Genomic DNA, 19031 nt, shown 5'->3' on the forward strand with positions numbered 1-19031 from the left:
CGTAAATTTGTTTTCCTAGCATGCAATTGGTAACGCTCATCTTTCCTCCCTCTCGCAGACTCTCCCTTCTCTCTATGGTGTGGTGAAATATTTTGCATATGCTTACCGAGGTACATGGTATGAGGGGTAAAGTTAAGCCCAATTCAGGTAATTTGGGGTCTTTCATCTGCTTTTGGCAAGAGGACAATCCTCCGTTGACAACCGGGTCACGGGTAGGGTTTTGCCAGAGGCCATGAGAATGTGTGTCTAAGACGCGTGTGAGCGAGTGTGTGAATGTGTAGGCGTTCTCCTTCACGCTGTACCCCCCCCTCGTGGCCTTCATATTATCAACTGCTAAAGATGGCAGAAAGTGCAACAAGCAGGTGAATGGTGTTCTGAAGCCAAAAAAAAAAGTATTATTACAGTGTGCATCACTTCATTTGCCTTCTTTTGTTGGATACGTGCAAGAAATTCCCAAATTAGCCGGAATTATGACAAAATCTGGAAGAAAAAGCTCTGCTGCCTGTTTGGAAAGTAATGGGTTAAGGGTCACAACAAAGGCATTACGTGATCCCTAGTTAATTCTAACAATCATCCATCTATCTGGTTTCTGTGACTTATCCAAGTCTGTGTTGCTGTGGCAGCCAGAACTTTTTTGGCTTCATGCGCCACTGAACAACTCTCATAGGAATGAACGGCACTCCGCCTCAAATGCTGTATCCAGGTTTGTTTATAAATCCATGGTGGCAGCAGGCTAAGCAGCCATGTCCTGAGCTGGCAGGAGATCTTCCCGGGTGTTCCCGGGCCAGGTGGGTTACTGACCCTTACAGCATGCTCTGGATCCACCCTGGGGTCTCCTTCCAGTTGGAAGTGCCTGAAAAACCTTCATAAAAAGGCATCCTGATCAGATGACTTTCAATGTGGAGAAGCAATGGTTCTAGCCAAAGCTCCTTCTGGATGACCGAGCTCATACCGTTTTAAACATATTGTGGATCGACTGGTAAATTGAGAGTTTTCCCCCCCAGCCTCAGCTTCCTCTTCACTATGACAGCTCGGTACAACATTTGCATCACTGCTAACACAGCACCACAATCACCTTGTGATTTTATGCTCCATCTTACAATCACTTGTGATTGAATACTTTAATTCCTTCATTTCGGGGAAAAAGGTACAAACATTCTACAAGTCAACAACATACGGGATCGGTCCATGGTTTCATTGGGTACACAAGAGTTAATAATCTTTTCCCCTGCGTGTGTGTGTGTGTGTGTACCTTGAGGCCTTCAGCAGGTGAGCAGCTGAGCAGGACCAGGTTGTTCCTTTGCATGTTTGTAGGAGTCCAGGGCCACAGCACCTCACCGTGCTCGTCCAAGTCCCACCAGCAGAGCGCCACATCCTGGAGACGGTTGAGAACAACACGTCTGCGGAGCTTACGAGCCTGCCCACTTACCTCCACACACACCACCTGGACATGGAAACACATGCACACACACACACACACACACACACACACACACACACACACACACACACACACACACACACACACAAGCAGAGTATGCATTGAGAAGAGAGTCATAAAAGGCAGTCAACAGTCGACACACCCACAGAGTTAAAACATATTTTATGAAGAAGCAATTTACTCATTTGGATTCACCTGGCCTGTGTTAGCACCTGAGGGCTCTGAAACTTCCACATCTGTAGCCCCAAATATCACTCATGTCCTTCCCCCATCATGTTTTTGTTGATTTGTTTTGTTTTTTATCTTCCATTATTAATGTGTGTGTGTGTGTGTGTGTGTGTGTTTTGTTCTGTCGGGCTTGTTGTTTTAGTGATGTGCATATTTTTGGGAAGGTCCGCCACGCTCTACGGGCCACAACAAAGAGACGCACAGTAATGAGCTCTCGTGGCGCTTGGGGGGGGGCACACAAACTCACAAAGAAACACACACACATACATGACTGCTTGCATGTATGCACACAAATACACATGTACATACATGTAGAGGCACTGGCATAAAAAGTGTACATGAGCACACACTTTTATAGACACACAAAGTGCAGAGCCGCGCACACACACACCATTAAATAAACAGTGCTCTATCCAGAAGCACTTTTAAAGCTGGTGAAATTGCAGGTCTTACACTGTGACCCTGCCTTTCATGTACACCACAGCTCATTCCTTCCACACACACACACACACACACACACACACACACACACACACACACACACACACACACACACACACACACACACACACACACACACACACACACACACACACACACACACACACACACACACACACACACACACACACACACACACACACTCTTTATCTGCAGTCACACTCACTAACACAATGAACCAGCTACCAGAGTCGATGGCTAACACACACAGAACCATACACACATGTCCATGACCTCCATGTCCAAGACTGGCTAGGACCTGACAGAAAGGCATGTTGTAAAAGAAGTAACAGCAACAACGTACTCTACTACAAAAATGGTTTAAAGGCACAGAAACATGCAGAAATTAGTAAATCGACAAGCTGAAGGTTCAGTGGTCCATGTCTGCCCTTCTTGCCCCCCTGGGGAGGGGTGGGGTGGGGTTGGGATTTGCTTTGGACACAAAATACAGAGATGAATTAAAATGATGGAAGTACATCTGATGATAAAGGGAACAAAGAGTTGCCCCAAATAGCTGAACGAGAGATCACTGACAGATTAGAAATGGAAAAGAAGAAGAAGGAAAAAAAAACAGAAAATCACTGGGTTAATAACACACTATCTCTACCCCCACCCACTCCATCCCTACCCATCTCTTCCCTCTTCTAGTTTTTTTTTTTTTTTCTGCTGGCGTTTGCTGGTCAGCAATAATCAAAAACCACTTTCTGTGGGCCGGATTAGTTTAGCCCCCCCTCAACGCCCCCCACTCTTCCTTCTCCAGCTTAGCCCACTGGACCAGGGCAATGTGTGTGTGCGCATGTGTATGTTTTTTGTGGGGGATGGGTAGTTGGGTGTGCGTGTGCACATGTGTGTATGTCGCAGGTTGCATGCACATGCATTGACAGAGAGGTGTGGGGTGTACAATATGGGGTGGTGGTGGTGGTGGTGGGGGGGGGGTGTCTTATCAGGACTCTGCTTCTGGAGACAGACACACGGCAGGAACGATTGCTTTTATACACACCAACATGCACGGGCACACACACACCTTAACAAAAGTGCCTGGCAGTAATGTGATAATGCCAGGGTTAGCCAGCTAGGGAAGGAGGACACAGTGTCGTTTTGTTTCGGGGGAGGGAAGAACGGGACGGCACATAATCAGACTTGTTACTAACACCTACAGAAACACCTCCAGATCAGACCTCTCAATACATCACCTTTATGACAGATTAATAAACAGAAACGGGAAAGCAAAGAGAGTTCAAGGAACATTTAAGCCAATGGTCCATGTTCCCATGATGATGACGGTGAACTACTCGGACTTTGTGCACAAAGATACAAACACTCATCATTTACAAATTGTATTAGGCCAAATGGAGGTAATGTATGTTTATCAATCCACACGGAAATAGTACCTAGGATAGATTCTGATTGTGGGTAGCTAACTGGTTTAACTACCAAACTGACTAGTAACATTCTCTCAGTTTTTGTAGTTGCTCCAAAGTGTATAAATGACGTACAGTATCTAAAGTCCTCATTTGTGCGTAAAAGTTATGCTAGTTTATTTAAAGTGCCCATATTATGAAAAAATCACTTTTTCTGGGATTTGGGGTGTTCTTTTGTGTCTCTGGTGCTTCCACACACATACAAACTTTGAAAAAAATCCATCCATGCTGTTTTGAGTGAGATACGGTTTCTGAATGTGTCCTGCCTTCAGTCTCCTAGTGAGCTGTTCAAAATCGGCTCGGACTGTGACATCACAGTCCGAAATGAGCTGGCTAACCACAACCGTTAGCTCGTTAGCATACTAACCGTTAGCATTAGCATGCTAACGCTAATGCTAACGCTAGCATGCTACGTCGTTCTCAATAGCAAAGCACTGCTACAACACACACAAGTTCACCATAATCTACAAAAGAACTACTTACATGTGCGCCCTCATTTAGAAGTCTCCCAGCTAATCCTGCCTTGTAACTGACCAAAGTTGGAGAAACAGGCTTTCTTTTACTGTCTCTAGAGTTAGCTAGCTGACATGATCTACATCTGAGCTACTGAGCATGTGCGAGTGCAATCAAAGATAGTACAGAAGAAGAAGAAGAAAAGAGGTCTCACTCTGTAGCTAAAACAGAAACCAGGTGAAAAGAGCATCTGCAGCAGTGAGAGAGAGCTGTGCAGTACAACAAAAATATGGTGTTTTTTGAAAATTAAACCATGTAAACCTATTCTGGTACAATCTTAAAATACAGTTATGAACCTGAAAATGAGCATAATATGGGCGCTTTAACAGACAATATTTTGAGTAGACTTTCCAACCCAGAGTTGGTAGTTTAACTGGCTGTCATTTGAAAAAGGTTAATAATGTAGCAAAGACCCAGTAAGTCTCACTTGATTCAAACAGACTGGGTTCAAAGGTTTAGTACATTTGGGATTTTATGGATATTTGTATTGAAAGTAACCATATTCTACCATTTATAGGTGTTTTTTGGTTTTCAAGTTTCACTCAATCTCAGTCAGAAAGAGTACCTGATTAAATGTGCAATAGATACAAGAGAAACATTTTGGAAATGTTGGCCATCAGGTAGGATGAAGAAGTGAGTTGGACAGTGATATGGGACAACATGTCAACACCTTTTTTCTTGTTCTCTACTTTCTCTTTTCAACTCTGTTGCTTTCTTACAAACAACAACCTAAATACACACATGCCCATGGATACTCTATCAATGCGTTCCACTGTACCTTGATTTCAGACGGTGAGAGTTTGTCTGTTCGCCTGCCAGTCTCTGGGGAGTCCTGGTTCTTTTGGTTGAGGTAGACTGCAGCCACTTGGCTCTGCTCCAGGAAGGACAGCAGAATCAGCCTATCGCTCAGCACCGCTGGGAATGACACCACCACAAATTTCACTGAATGTCAGGATTCAAAACATACAAAAAATATTGTTGCGGTTACACTTAAAGATTTCACTATCTCCTTACACAGCCATAATCGTGACAAAATATATCAACACAAACACTAATTACTACACAGTTTGGTTTCCATCTGTCTTTATATGTAAAATACAATGCCTTGAATTAGGATTCGTGAAAATAGGAATTAGGATACATGGCAAAATGTGACTTAAACACAGGAGCTCCATCAGAAGAGAAGAAATAGCAGGGCAAACATTTACTGATGGATTTCTCTTTTAGTTATATTGATAAAGCCAATTCGGGGCCCAGAGGGAGTTACATTAACTTCCTTAGAAAACTTTCTGGATTTATAATCTCATAAACATCCAAAGGGAATGAACGAAGATTTTAGCATTAGAGATTTTATTTATTTGTATTTCATATATTTTTTTGGCAGTTTTAAAACTGTCCTCATTTTTGTGAAGGTAGTAGGTTACTGGGATTTGGTTGTATAATTTGATTTAGAAGTTTTTGTGATGGAGGTGCAGCATTTATTATATGTCTATAGCTTTCATTGGATAACTGATAAAGATTCAGCCTTCCTGTAGAGTATATACTGCGTAGGCTGTGTTTTTATTTTACACATTCTGTAAGTCACCCTGATAAAGTCCCTGTGCGGAAACACATTGATGAACTAAAGAAAATTTTTCTAGTTAGTCAGCTAGTGTTGCACTTGGCTACATTAAGTCCTGTAGACTGTATTTTGTGTCAGTTTGTGAATCTATATGATGCTCTTCTGATGCCTGCAAGATCAACAAACTATTTTCTAAGACATTTCTGCACTCAATAATCAAACTTTGACTCTGACAATGTTTTCTTAATGTTCTCTTCTGCTTTCACTGTATTATACTGCAGTACCATTTTATCATTAAAGTTGAGTTTTGAGTGGGAGGACAGAAATATCAGTCTTTCTCCCTCTGCCTCCCATCCCCTCTTTATCCTCATCTCTTCTTTCCCTCTCCTCTCCCTTACTTCTATTTTCCAGCATCCTCTCTTCTCCTTTCCCCAGCCTCCTGTGTTTTTTGTATCTCTTTCCTTCCCTGTTCCCTTCTCTCTTTCCCTGTCAGTGTACTGCAGGCTTTAAAGGCTTTTTTTGTGGAAGAAGAACACACTTGATCCTGTTCAACTCTTCAGGAGCTGCATGGAAACGCTGATTAGCAATTAAGACACCCTCTCCTTCAAATTAATCTGTTTATGAAACCAATTAAATGGAAAAGGAGGGGTGTTGTTACACGTCTCTCATATATCCTGCTTTGAGTTGAACGAGTAAGGCTGCACCCTGAGATTTAGAACTCTAACCGACCATGGCATGTGTGTATTTATTTATATTTATAAATGTGTTGGTATTGGTATGATTACACTTCAAATCATTCTGTTGTGTGAACATTTTAAATTAATATGCAAATATTTACGAGAGAAGTGAAAGATTGCTTAATAATTCAGAAAAACTAGCATCTTAAATCAGGTCAATTGAGTCTGTCCTTATGTTGGATTATGAAGCATTTGTAATGAAAACTGGTTCAAGGCTTAAACCATTACAAAATACAGCCATTAACGATGCCTTGGCTTTCCGAAACAACGTTTAATGCAATAGTAAGCGTCTTTGTAATAGATTACAGACAAATCAAGTTAAATGCAGTTTAGTATTGATCTCTATGGGTGTCTATAAACGGGATTAGGTTTAATCCCATTCATTCCCAAATGAAGGAGGGAATAGGAAACCAGGCTGTGGCCCAATCTGGGACCAGGTGGCTGATTTGGCATTAAGGGCCAGTCCTTCATGACCCACCCCGATACACCACCCAGACACACACACACACACACACACACACACACACACACACACACACACACACACACACACACACACACACACACACACACACACACACACACACACACACACACACACACGTATACATGTACACATTCATACTTACCCTCAAAATAGCTACATATACATTCATACATGTAAGCCTGCAACCATTCTTTATGCATTCTCAGTTACACACACCAACACACACATTTACATCCACAAGCATAAAACAAACCTACCACATGTTAAAGCAAGCACACAGTCTCTTCCGCACGCACGCACACACACAGACACACACACACACAGACACACACACAGTCCCCTAAATCCATTTAATGCCATCTCCTCAGCAGCATGTTGACATAAGAGGCCAATGGGCTTAACCAAAGCACATTTAAACATGGGTAAATGAAACCAGCTATGAAAAATCACTTAAGGATGCTTAATCGTGGAGCATATGCACAGCTTGGCCTAGCCATCAGCCAAAGGAAGCTGGTAATACTTTGATGGTGTAAAATATATGTAATCTACTGCTCTGTATGATGCAATCAGAGCTCATGGTAGAAACAGAAAGGTAACCGGCATTGAGCATACAAAGTTTAAGAGAGGATGGTAAGCCAGCTTTGTCGCATCGTGAAACAAAAACAGATCTGGCTGCCGTTTGTTGTTTCAGGAGACAAATACGCAGCAGGCCGCACATTCAGCTCAATCCCTGCAAATCAGAAAGAGGATTTCCTTCAGCATTCAGATACTGTAACCTTTTTGCTTTAGAAAGTTGTCAAATCCTGTTCCGAAAATGTAAATGAATTCTTTGTAATTATACAGTGACTTACATTTTAAGATTTGAGCTGAAAAAAATAGTGGATTTAAAGAAAATTAAACATCAACTATTTTAATAATTGTTTCAGCTACTTGAATATGATGATTTCTGAAATGATAATTCATTTAATTTTTTTTTAAGTTTCTCTCTCTCACACACACAAACACACACACACACACAGGTCAATTGTTATTGTAAACTGTTTCAGTAATTGTACGTTGTGAATGTGTTTGACGGTGTGATCTGGTCTGGCTCTCTACTCTAATTGTCTAAGGCTAATTTAACAAGTGACAGATGTGAGAACAGCCTCTAACCTACTACCCCCTCCTCCACACACACACACACACACACAAACACACACACACACACACACACAATCCCCGGAACCCACCCTCTCACAACCATTACTCTAATAATTAGTGCCTCTGAGGCTTTGAATGGGGCGCAGCGGGAGGTGAGTGGGTGTACGTGTACCTGTGTGTGTCTGTGTGTGTCTCAGTATGTGCCATTGTCTACGTGGGCGTGTGTGTGTGTGTGTGTTCAAGTCTTTGTGTGCCTGTAAATGTGAGCGGACATACAGTAAGTGCTTGTTGGTCTATATAAAAAAAAAGTCTGTAATTACACATATGCATGTGAGAACGAGTGTGTGTATGCCAGTGTATGTGTTTGTGAGAGAGAGAGTTTGTGTGTGTGTGTGTGTGTGTGTGTGTGTGTGTGTGCACTACGGGAGCTTTATCAGGTGTCTGGAGACCCCGAACGGAAGCAGGGAGGGCGGTGTTATGAACAAATAATTGATACAGAAAGAAAGAAATAATTAGCAGATTTGGGCCGGTGTCCACGGTCCCTTATTCTCTCCTGCCAGGTCTGCAGAGCGAGGGAGAGCAGTTTGAGGGGGATGGTGCTCCCTGGAGGAACGCGCAATGGAGGGAAAAACACTGATGGATGCTCTTAAGGGAAGGCCCCTGGACACACACAGCACAAAAGGATTTGCCCGCAATTAGCTGGCAGAGTTGCCTCGCTCACCTGTGGCACCAGTTATGTGCGAGTCGGCGCGTGTGAGAGAGTGTTTGTGTGACAAAGTGGCGAGGAGAGTGGTGTTTGTTCGTGGGGAGCAGGTGTAAACGCACAATCGGTGCGGGCAGTGTGAGAGAAAGTGCAGTTAATGGTTTTGTGGTTTTAAAAAATACTGAACATTTGAATGCAAATGTCTCCGTTTGTTTTTCTGTGTGCGTGCGTGCGTTTGGCTGTGGGCAGAGATAGGTAGCCCATTCATGTGGTGGAAACAATGTTTGTGTCCTTAAATCTGCTTATACCATGGTGAACCACTGGAATATTTAAGTCATACACAAACCATAGTTTAATTCAGTGAGTGCAAACATCGCAACAATACGGGAGACAGCATGCTTTCCTGCCATAACAGGCGTGATGGTTATGCAACAGCTCTAATTAGCATCAGCAGCACCAAAGTAACCCAAATCACAGTAAAAAATGTGTAAACGCTTTAATGCACTGGATACCAATGCTGGAGTAAAAAAAACATTTTTTTTAAATGAACACATATAGTATATATTGTTTACCGAAGACTAAAAAACAAGTTCCAAGCTTCCTGAAGCCTGACTGATTTATAGAGGAACTAGAATAGCACTCGGATTGGTTCTATTTCCCAAGTTGGGAAGTCGTTCTTCCGACTTTGGTGTTCATGAGCTTTTAAGTCGTAATGTAGAAACAACATGGACGCTACAAAGAAAGTGCATTGTATTTTATTGCTTAGAGAGTTTAAACAACATGCTGATAGCCCTGTCTTGCAATGTTAACGAAAGTGAAAAATAATCCTTCTGACAGACAGACAGACAGACAGTGTGTGTGTGTGCGCGCGTGTGTGTGCGTGTGTGTGTAACTAACCATCAGCCACGGTGTTTGCTGGTAATCGGCCCACTAATGTGCAGTCTACATACACTTGTTTTAGCTGAGGTCCATTTAGAGTCAGGGTCACCAGTACTCCACTGCTCAGCAACACCTGCAAGGTAACACACACACACACACACACACACACACACACACACACACACACACACACACACACACACACACACACACACACACACACACACACACACACACACACACACACACACACACACACACACAAGATTACAGATGACAAAAATTCAGTTGTAAAAGTAGCTAAGTTTAAACCTGGAAAGAAAGAGACATATGTCCAGTGAAGCTCTTTATCTGAGGCCTGGTCTGGGCAGACCATGGGAGGTTCGTTCAGATGTGCAACTTTCTGAAGGTGAAGAGGTGTGTGAGTGTGTGTGTAGTAGGTGCTGGGCTGAGGAGGGTGTGTACCTGGCAGCAATGTTTGTTCCTCCATCTGCTGTGAACGCAGGTGTTGGTCTGCAACAATTCCTGAATGAGCATGACAGATAAACACAGAAAAAGACAGAGAGACAAACAGAGGTGAACTGGGGTCCAAGCACCAATGCACCAAGTAACCACAGTAACACAAACCTGATGCTGAGGGCAACACATGATTGGGTTTAGACAAGTAGATGTATGTATTTCATGTTAGGAAATAAACCAGATTGTAATGCCAATGCTGCTCATACTTGCATTAATTATCTTGGTGGAACACAGTACCAGACCACTGCAGCAGTTCCTGCTCATGGAGGGGTGGGAGAGAGTTGGAATTGGATGCAGGTAAGGACTGCTTGTGTACATATGAGTGAGTGTGTGTGTGTGTGTGTGTGTGTGTGTGTGTGTGTGTGTGTGTGTGTGTGTGTGTGTGTGTGTGTGTGTGTGTAAGGTCAGTCATTCCTGCCACATTCCAAAACCAGCTGGGGTGATTGGATGGGAGGAGAGAGGGACGGAAAAGGAGGAGGAGGTGGGGTGTGGAGGTGAGCTGGGGTGTTTCTAGTTTCAGACAATGGTTACGGGTGAGAGGAGGGAGGTGGATTGGTGGGGAGTGTGCATGTCTGTAACAGCCACAGACAGGTTCCAACAAACAAAGCTAGGTCTGTACTGCCACAAGTACAGAGAGGACAAGGGGGGGAAGAGGCGGAGGAAGAGGGGGATGAATGAGGGGAGAGGAAGGGAAGGAGGAGGAAGAGAAGGAGGGAAAAATAGAAGAGATGAGGGGCCAGCCTGCAGACCCCTGATCCCCTCAAATATCCCCCTCGATGACAGAGCTCGGCCGAAAGAGAGGTGATGAGAGAGGAGAGGGAGAGAGGAGAACAAACGTGAACGACAGGGAGAGTGAAGGGAAGAGGGAGAAAAGAGAGAGAATGCCCCTATTTGTTAATCAATCGGCCGTTTCGGAAAGGGAAAACTCTGAAAATCCCCAGAGGGAGGAAGAAGACGGGGGAGGCTGGGAGCGGAGATGGTGGAGGGTTTAACAGAGGAGGCGGGTACCTCCAACTCCTTCAGCGAATCACGTAGCTTCTCTGGTCGGCGGTTCCTGGGGGTCCACGAATAGCCTCGAGCTACAGAGGAAAAACACAAGAAGAATCTATAGATCATGTGACTTGAACTTTTAAAACACTGACATAGGAGAAATATATTTTTTTCTCAAAAGGCCCTCATGGGAATTCAGAAGAATGTGGCACCAAAAACCGGAAAGGGTAAAAGGGTTGAACTTTATATCTGGGTTGAGATCTACGCATGAAAAGGGATGACATAAGGAATAAAGGGTGGTGACAAGACGGTCAGGTCGAATAAAGCGATGCAGGTACATGAAGCAGGCGTCCCACAATGCAATGCTGAATCTGTTCTTGGATGCATACTGGGTAATGGTCGCACTCATGAACTTTAGCTCTATTTTTACTTCAGGGAGAGACTGTGATTAATCAATTAGTTTATCAACAATGTGAATCAAACAAAATTAAATAAATTTAATAAACTTAACATATCTAATCTATTAAGTATATGGCAGTGGTGATCAGATCAGTGGTGAGTTTTTGAAAGTCAGACATCAGCATTGGTTACTCTTAGTATCAGTAGCTATGTCACTTATTTACCTTCGTCTAAAAATCAATGTAAAACCATTACTCACTATATAGAAACCCCATTGATGTTGTTACAAGTTTTATATTCTTGACTACCATATCCCCAAAGCAGCAAAAGTCTGAAATCTGCTGCTTACAGATTGATGTAGCTGCACTAAAAGGAGTGAAAATCTTCCACTGAAAGCAAAATGTCCCTTCAAAAAACACACAAACTGGTCCTCTAGGAGAAGCAAATATTTAATCGTGAGGACTTTTGGCGCTCGCTCTTGAGTTGAGTTATCTCCCAAATGCAACCTTACAGTTAACAGCACATATCTCAACATGTACCACACGAAGGCCCCTTCATTTTAATTCCCCAGCACTCCCTTTTCCCCTCCATCTCTAGTGGTTAAACAGAGGGAGGGACGAAAAGAAGAAAAAATACAGCTAATTAAATTTGTGCATCTGCTTCTGCCCACGCACATACATGAAGTTCAGTGAGAGAAAAAAAGGAAAGGAAGAACTGCGGTTTTCAATATGGAGCAATCTACCCTATGTGTTTATTTTACGCTCTCCCTTTTCATCTTAACTAAAACGGACCATTAAGGAGTGGGATTCTCTATTAAACATGAGTGGGAAGAAGAGGTAAACAGATGCATGCAAATGAGGGTGTGGATGGTGGGGGGGTTAAGGGGAGAGAGGAGGGAGGGGAAGGCAGGGGGATGAGTGTTCGTCTCCTGATAAGGGTGTTTGTATTCCACTACTGGGTGAAAAGCAGAGAGAGAGTGAGGGGAAGAGAGGGAGGAAGAGAATAGAGGAAGTAGAACAGTTGACTGACTCGGACCGTGATTTCTGGAAGATGGTCATCCACTGGTAAGATGGTGGATATGAAGGTGGATGGATATGAAAAATAAAAATGTTTCAATCACTCTTTGAGTTCCTCTGTTGGGAACTTACCTTCACTGAAATGGAGTTTCTCGTTATAGTAGTGATGCTCCAGGGGATTGCCTGGAAAAAATTATAAAAAGGCCAGTTGAAGGGTTAAATTTGGAACTTTTTCAGTATATGAAAACAACATGGTGTACACAATAAATGAGTATGTCTATGTGATGTAGATAATGAGGAACAGAAAACAAAGATGGAGCTCCAACATCCCCCTTTAGCTCCAAGAGACCTTGTTGGCAAAGTGTAACCCATCACCGTGCCTCATGGCCCGGTCACTGTGAGCAAGAAAGTGGCCCGTCTGGTGGCCGGCCTCTCTGGCAGGCAGGAACACCTCCTGGATTAGTAGTATTAATCAGATAAGGGGGTGAGGGGCCAGACAGGCCCAGACATGGGCACCTGCTCTGGGGCTGGGTGGTAGGGGCTGGGGGGAGGGTGTGGGGGTGGAGGGGTTGGCTGCAGGGGACCCTCGGAGCTGCTCCAATGAGCCTGGGTCTACCTCTAGTGGGGAGATGTGGAACTTTCACAGAGAATAAAACACACATCACAAGCAAATGTTCAGAGAGAGCAATACACTTAACTTTATAGCCATTTCAATGATGTGGATATCCAGAGCGACAACACCAATCCATCATCCAATCAATGTAGTCTCACTGACATACACAGAACCGTTTTGAGAGAAGGGTTTATTCAACTGTAGTGCTGTTGAACTGTCATAGAGAGGTGTTACTTATTGATATAAATGAGGTGGGCAAAATAATAGACACCTGTCAATATACTGCAATACACCATAAACTGCAGCCTCCAAAACAGTTGAATCTACACCTCTCTAACACGGTTTCAACAAAACAATACATTATAACCTTCACAAAGGTAGAATGTATGGCAAGACTGTTATATTAGACATTAGTTTTAGCCAGGTGTACCTAATAAACTGACAACTGAGTGTATGTACAGACAAAGTAAATAATTCTTAACCAGCTTCTTACTATGAGGGATTGATCCAACCATACTCACACTGTTCTGATAAAGCAGATAAGCTATTTTTGGAGCATTAAACTCTTAATAAAGAATACCTACCGATTTGTTTACTTGCTTGTTACTTAGAAAATTAAATATTTAATGTTATAGAGACATTTTCAGGGGCTTTAAATGCTATATAAACTGTAGGGACTTTTGCGTAATAAGAACCTAAAATATTGAGGCAGTATATTGTTTTGAAACAATATTTCTGTCTGAGTGCGCACGCACACACACATGCACGCACACGTTTTTGTTGATTAGTTTAAGATTAAGATGTTCAAAGTGTCCATTTAAAATATCAAATGAACAAATTTGAATCTAATCTACTGTATATGCAATCATATCATGACCTGAACTATCAATGCACCACTGTGTGAAAATGTTGTGATACTTTTGGATGGTGATTCTCCCCTGCTCTGTCTCTCCCATCCTTCTCCTCCCCCTCTCCTCCCTCCACTCTGATATCAAGCCACACTTTAGTAATCCTCCAAATGAAAGGATTTGGAGCGAGAGCATTGTCTCTCCACTGAAGATTGGAATGAAAGAGAAGGCAGCTTCAGATGAGAGAGAAGGGAGAGAACCCCATGATGAGAGGGAGAGAGGAAGAGACATACTGTACACAAAATAAGAAAAAACTAAAATACATATGGTGAGAGAGAAAACTGAGACAAAGAGGAGGAAATCCATAAATCCAAAGAGAGGCGGAAGCATCTGAGACAGGCACAGTAACAAAAGGGAAACTTGAAGATGGAAAGAAAGAAACTAAAAAGAAAATAAAGATATTTACTGTGTTTTTAAGAAGCGAGAAAGAAAGGCAAGAGAGGATTTATGCACTTTGGTAAATGCATTATGCCACAAAGTGAACTCCCACAGAAATGAATGATATAACTCAGCTTCGATCAAGAAAGCTCTGCACTTACTCTAAGCTTGGACTTTCATCAGGTGGACACAAGCATAACTCCAAATAAATGATAATGTTCCTCGGTATCTTTATATGTGTAAACAAGCAACTGTTTGGTAACATGTTCATCACCATCATATAGTATCATACTAACCTATTAAAGTGATAATATACCAATGTTGTGTTCAGAGCTTGTTGCCAAAAGAAGAAAAAAATAATACATGCAGGTTTAAATAAATGTTATGTAAAACAAGGGTTTGTTACAAACACCTTATCAATTAAATATAGTTCTTCCTCTGGTGGTGCAAAAGGTTAGTTCTCATAGCATGTTTAAGTTTAACCATACTAGTCTGGGACATGGGCTGCACTCTTCATAGTGAACAGTGCACACTGGTAGTGTATACTATACATTGACATTTGTAAAATGTAAACATTTTAACTGTAATTGTGGAGCGCGACCTTGGGCATGTTTTGGTGGTTGACATTCGTACAAATCTAATTTTTAAGGTGTGGCACATAGATGAAGATGTAGCAATCCTCCTCGGGCCACTCAGTGTAAATTTCAAAATGCTTACAAGATGCATAATTTTCCTTTAAAAAATGAATACCAACATAAAAAGTGAAACGTGAAGGAAGAGATAGCTCGTCCCTACACTGCTAGGACCGTGGGGGAGCGATTTGAGCACTTTCTGATGGTAGCGGAAGCCTCCAGGCCTGAGGCAATATGAGGCTGGACTACATGGGGCCTCTTGCTATGTGATCTAGGAGAAAGTCAACAGTTTAGTTTCCCTATCGCTGTGTGGCAAGACCCCAGGTCAACAGGAATACAGGGAGTGTAAGAGATAGAACCATGGAGGCCTAATAACCTGTGTGTGTGTGTGTGTGTGTGTGTGTGGCATGTGCATGTGCATGTGTATATAAGGCTTTAGGGTGCAAATCCTACATACTAATAACCTCTGTGTGGACAAGTGTATCTGTGGCTAACAGGTGTAAGACACTGAAATACTCCTGAACAATAATTTGTGTCTCTGTGTGTGTTTACGGCTTATGGGAGCATGGGAGGTGGCAAAAAGCCCTTCTTCATATATAAGGAAATCACATACATTCCAAAAACAAGACAAATGCAACTTATCTTAAACACAAACAGACCTCCAATATAAACACTATTTACCTGGCTCTCCTTTATCGTGGTACTGATAGGTGCCAATATCTGTATCTGTGGGGCGGAGAGAGAGAGAGAGAGAGAGAGAGAGAGAGAGAGAGAGAGAGAGAGAGAGAGAGAGAGAGAGAGAGAGAGAGAGAGAGAGATGAACATCTAGCTGTCAGGGAAAAGCAGGAGACAGATCAGCAATTTCGCACCGTGGGATAAACAATCGCTATCAGCTAGTGGCCTGTCCCGTCTGCCAGCACCACAGTTTAGATAAGACCTTGTGAGGGAGGAGGAGATGGGAGGGGTGGGCTGGGGGCATTAATAAAGACAGGAGTGCGCCTTAAACCATCCCATCTGAGGGACGGACTCTGATTTACACATATGCAACATATACATTTAAAAGTAGACACACACAGACTCAGCAGGCAGCTACAAAACATATGACCAACATACACCCAGCAGGCAACAAGCAGACACACACGCACACACACACACACACACACACACACACACACACACACACACACACACACACACACACACACACACACACACACACACACACACACACACACACACACACACACACACACACACACACACACACACACACACAAACTGCTGAGCCGAGCTTTTTGTCAGTGTTATTCCTGCAGGCCCAAAACCATAAGCAGCCCGACTCAGATTCGCACAACACATCGTTTCTTTATCGCTCCACTACTCTTGCTGCCGCTGCTGCTGCAGCTCCAGAGGCCAGGTCACACTAATACAACAGGAGAGCTGATGGCAGACACACAAACACAAACACCACTGTTAGAAATGGCTTGATGTCACTTTTTCCATTTCTGACATGGATAGTGATTTTATAACCTTGAGTATCTGCTGAACTAATATTTTTTTTCTATTAAACAATATCAAACGTGTTCTTAAACCATTTGATTGAAAGCAGGTAATTCTGCATAAAGCATCTTTAGCATTACGATTAAATCAAATGACTGTGTAATTTCAAGTGTCACTTGTAGTGTCAAATTGACTAGGAATTAACATCCAATCCTACAATTTAGCCACTTTTAGCTCACTGCTTTTGTTATCAGGCCCACACCCCCACATTATTATGGAACCCACGCAACTTCTAAGCAAGTCCCACCCTTCAATAGCATTCACATACTACTATTGGCCAGGCGTCCATGAGCCAATCGAGCTGCTTTGTAGGGCGAGACTTGCCTAGATGTTACGTGGGTTCCATAATAACGGCACATCCCCTCATAGCCATTATCAACAAACAAGATGAGATATTGTATACTGCAAGCTTTACCTACCCATCATGAACTATCAAAGGTAAGGTAACGAGAGGCTGGTGAAGACAGCCAAGCATCCAAACAAGCTACAGACCATATCTACTCAAGAGTTTGAGGACAAAACCCAGACATGCATTCATGTTGCTCTATGTCTGCTGGATGTGTAAGTAGGCACACTGTATTTACAGAAAGTTGCTAAAAGCATGACCACAAGAATTTGCATGATGTTTCAATTTGTGTGGTATCAGATAAAGCTATATTTGTGGAGATAGAAGAGCTATGGACTGAAATGCTTTCTTAAAAATCCGGATATATTTTAAGACATGCTGTGAATAATAATTTTGTCTGATATAGTTTTTTCCACAAAAATGCTCAATTACACATTCTTAAAACGACATCTACTCCTCCCTAATGTGCACAGGAGGTTTCAAATGCCCACATCACACTTGTATAAATGAATTATTGGACTGTGATTGGCTTCCGAAGTAGTTGTATCAAAAATTATACTTGTATGTACATGTCTTAAACTTAGATTTCCTCCTTGAGCAGATGAATGTGAAAGGAGCCTTTTAGTGTCAAACTCTGCACATTCATCATTCTTCACAGTGAAGGTCAAATATCCACGTAAAGTAACAATAAGGAAACACATTTTTGAGAGGAGGGGGACTTGAATCATTCCCCTAAACATATCATTCACAACAGCCCTCCTAAACAGTTAGCAAGTTAAATCTAATCCTAATTGTAATCCAAATTCGGTTCAGTCTGTAATAAATCCTTAACCAGTCTCTTGTGGATAGAGGGACAAACAAAATATTTTTCCTTCACAATAATTTCTGTTGAGGTCTTCTTGTGCAAAGCAAATAACTCATGAACTGTTATGCTGCTCTGTGTCTAACAGTAGAAGGCTGTGAGATGTCTGCTGTGGTGTGCAGCTGTACAAACGTGATTACCACATGTAGAGCATACACACAAACCACATAGAAAATATTTGTTTCAAAGCATTACACAGTAGATGCCGTTTATATGAATCCATATTTTAGTTTTTGAGGCTGATGTATATAATGTAAAGAAGGTGGTGATAGGGAGCGTCACACCTCAGCGACCAGGCCTCTTCGCTCAGATGTATCCATCCACAATTTTCCAAGATAGCAGAAGAAACACACAGCAGGAAAAAAACAAACAAATAATATGTCACCATCACATGGGATATACACTCTGTTGTACCTGTGTATACACATAAACACACACACACACACACACAAACACACACACACACAGTCAGCCTCCGAGAGACACTATCTTCGTCTAAAGCTCAGCAGACTGTGAAAGACAAGACAGAATGGAAGGGAGGAGAAAACAAGAAAATGGAGAAACAGAGCATTTACGTCTGACAGAAGAAGATGGACTGATAGGTGGCGAGCAGGAAAACTCCTGAAAAGTCAAACTTACGCCACACCCACTCAGCCACACAGGGAAGCATTGTTCACCAGTTATCGTTTCTCAGTGTATAAATTATGGTGATGTAGGTGGTGGGATGTGCAACTGACTTAAAGGTGCCCTGCCACACATATTTTATTACTTTGTGGTGATGTCTGAAGTTCTCCATAACATTTTTTGTGGAAAAAATGCCTTGGTTACCTTGTTTCAAGCCATTCTAGTTTGGTATAGAAAGCCTGCAGGAAGACTCTGTCAGATTTCTGTCAGTTCTCATTAATATTCAACAAGCTAAGCTGTTTGAATCTGATTGGCTAACAGCTAGCCAATGAGAGCCTGGCTGTCAGAATCATTTACCCAGCGCAACTGGGCGAGCTAATGAATAGTAATGAGCTCAGGCAATATGATGTCAGACTGACCAGCTTTTGTAATTGGCCTGATTTCTCTGCCTATTTCTTTTCAGTGGCTAGAGCTGACGAAGGAGGTAGCAGTTCATTTTCACATTCACAACATAACACAAACACATATGGACCTAACATATTTCAAAAAATACAAGGAAAAAACGGTTTTGTG

General features: G+C 42.5%; 1 protein-coding gene across 5 annotated transcripts in view; it reads right to left on the reverse strand.

Moving 5' to 3' along the window:
• The window catches only part of LOC120547757 (WD repeat containing planar cell polarity effector), an 81570-nt gene that overhangs the window by 35259 nt on the left and 27280 nt on the right, over positions 1-19031 (reverse strand). For all 5 annotated transcript variants that reach the window (XM_039783413.1, XM_039783414.1, XM_039783410.1 and 2 more), the window contains 7 exons: positions 15748-15792; positions 12668-12718; positions 11139-11209; positions 10077-10136; positions 9630-9744; positions 4883-5019; positions 1253-1444 (listed from right to left, as the gene is read on the reverse strand). In XM_039783413.1, coding sequence (XP_039639347.1) covers positions 1253-1444; positions 4883-5019; positions 9630-9744; positions 10077-10136; positions 11139-11209; positions 12668-12718; positions 15748-15792 — 671 coding nt within the window. The remainder of the gene's footprint in view (positions 1-1252; positions 1445-4882; positions 5020-9629; positions 9745-10076; positions 10137-11138; positions 11210-12667; positions 12719-15747; positions 15793-19031) is intronic.

Source organism: Perca fluviatilis, chromosome 19 (assembly GCF_010015445.1).
Source record: "Perca fluviatilis chromosome 19, GENO_Pfluv_1.0, whole genome shotgun sequence".
NCBI classification, from domain to species: Eukaryota; Metazoa; Chordata; class Actinopteri; order Perciformes; family Percidae; genus Perca; species Perca fluviatilis.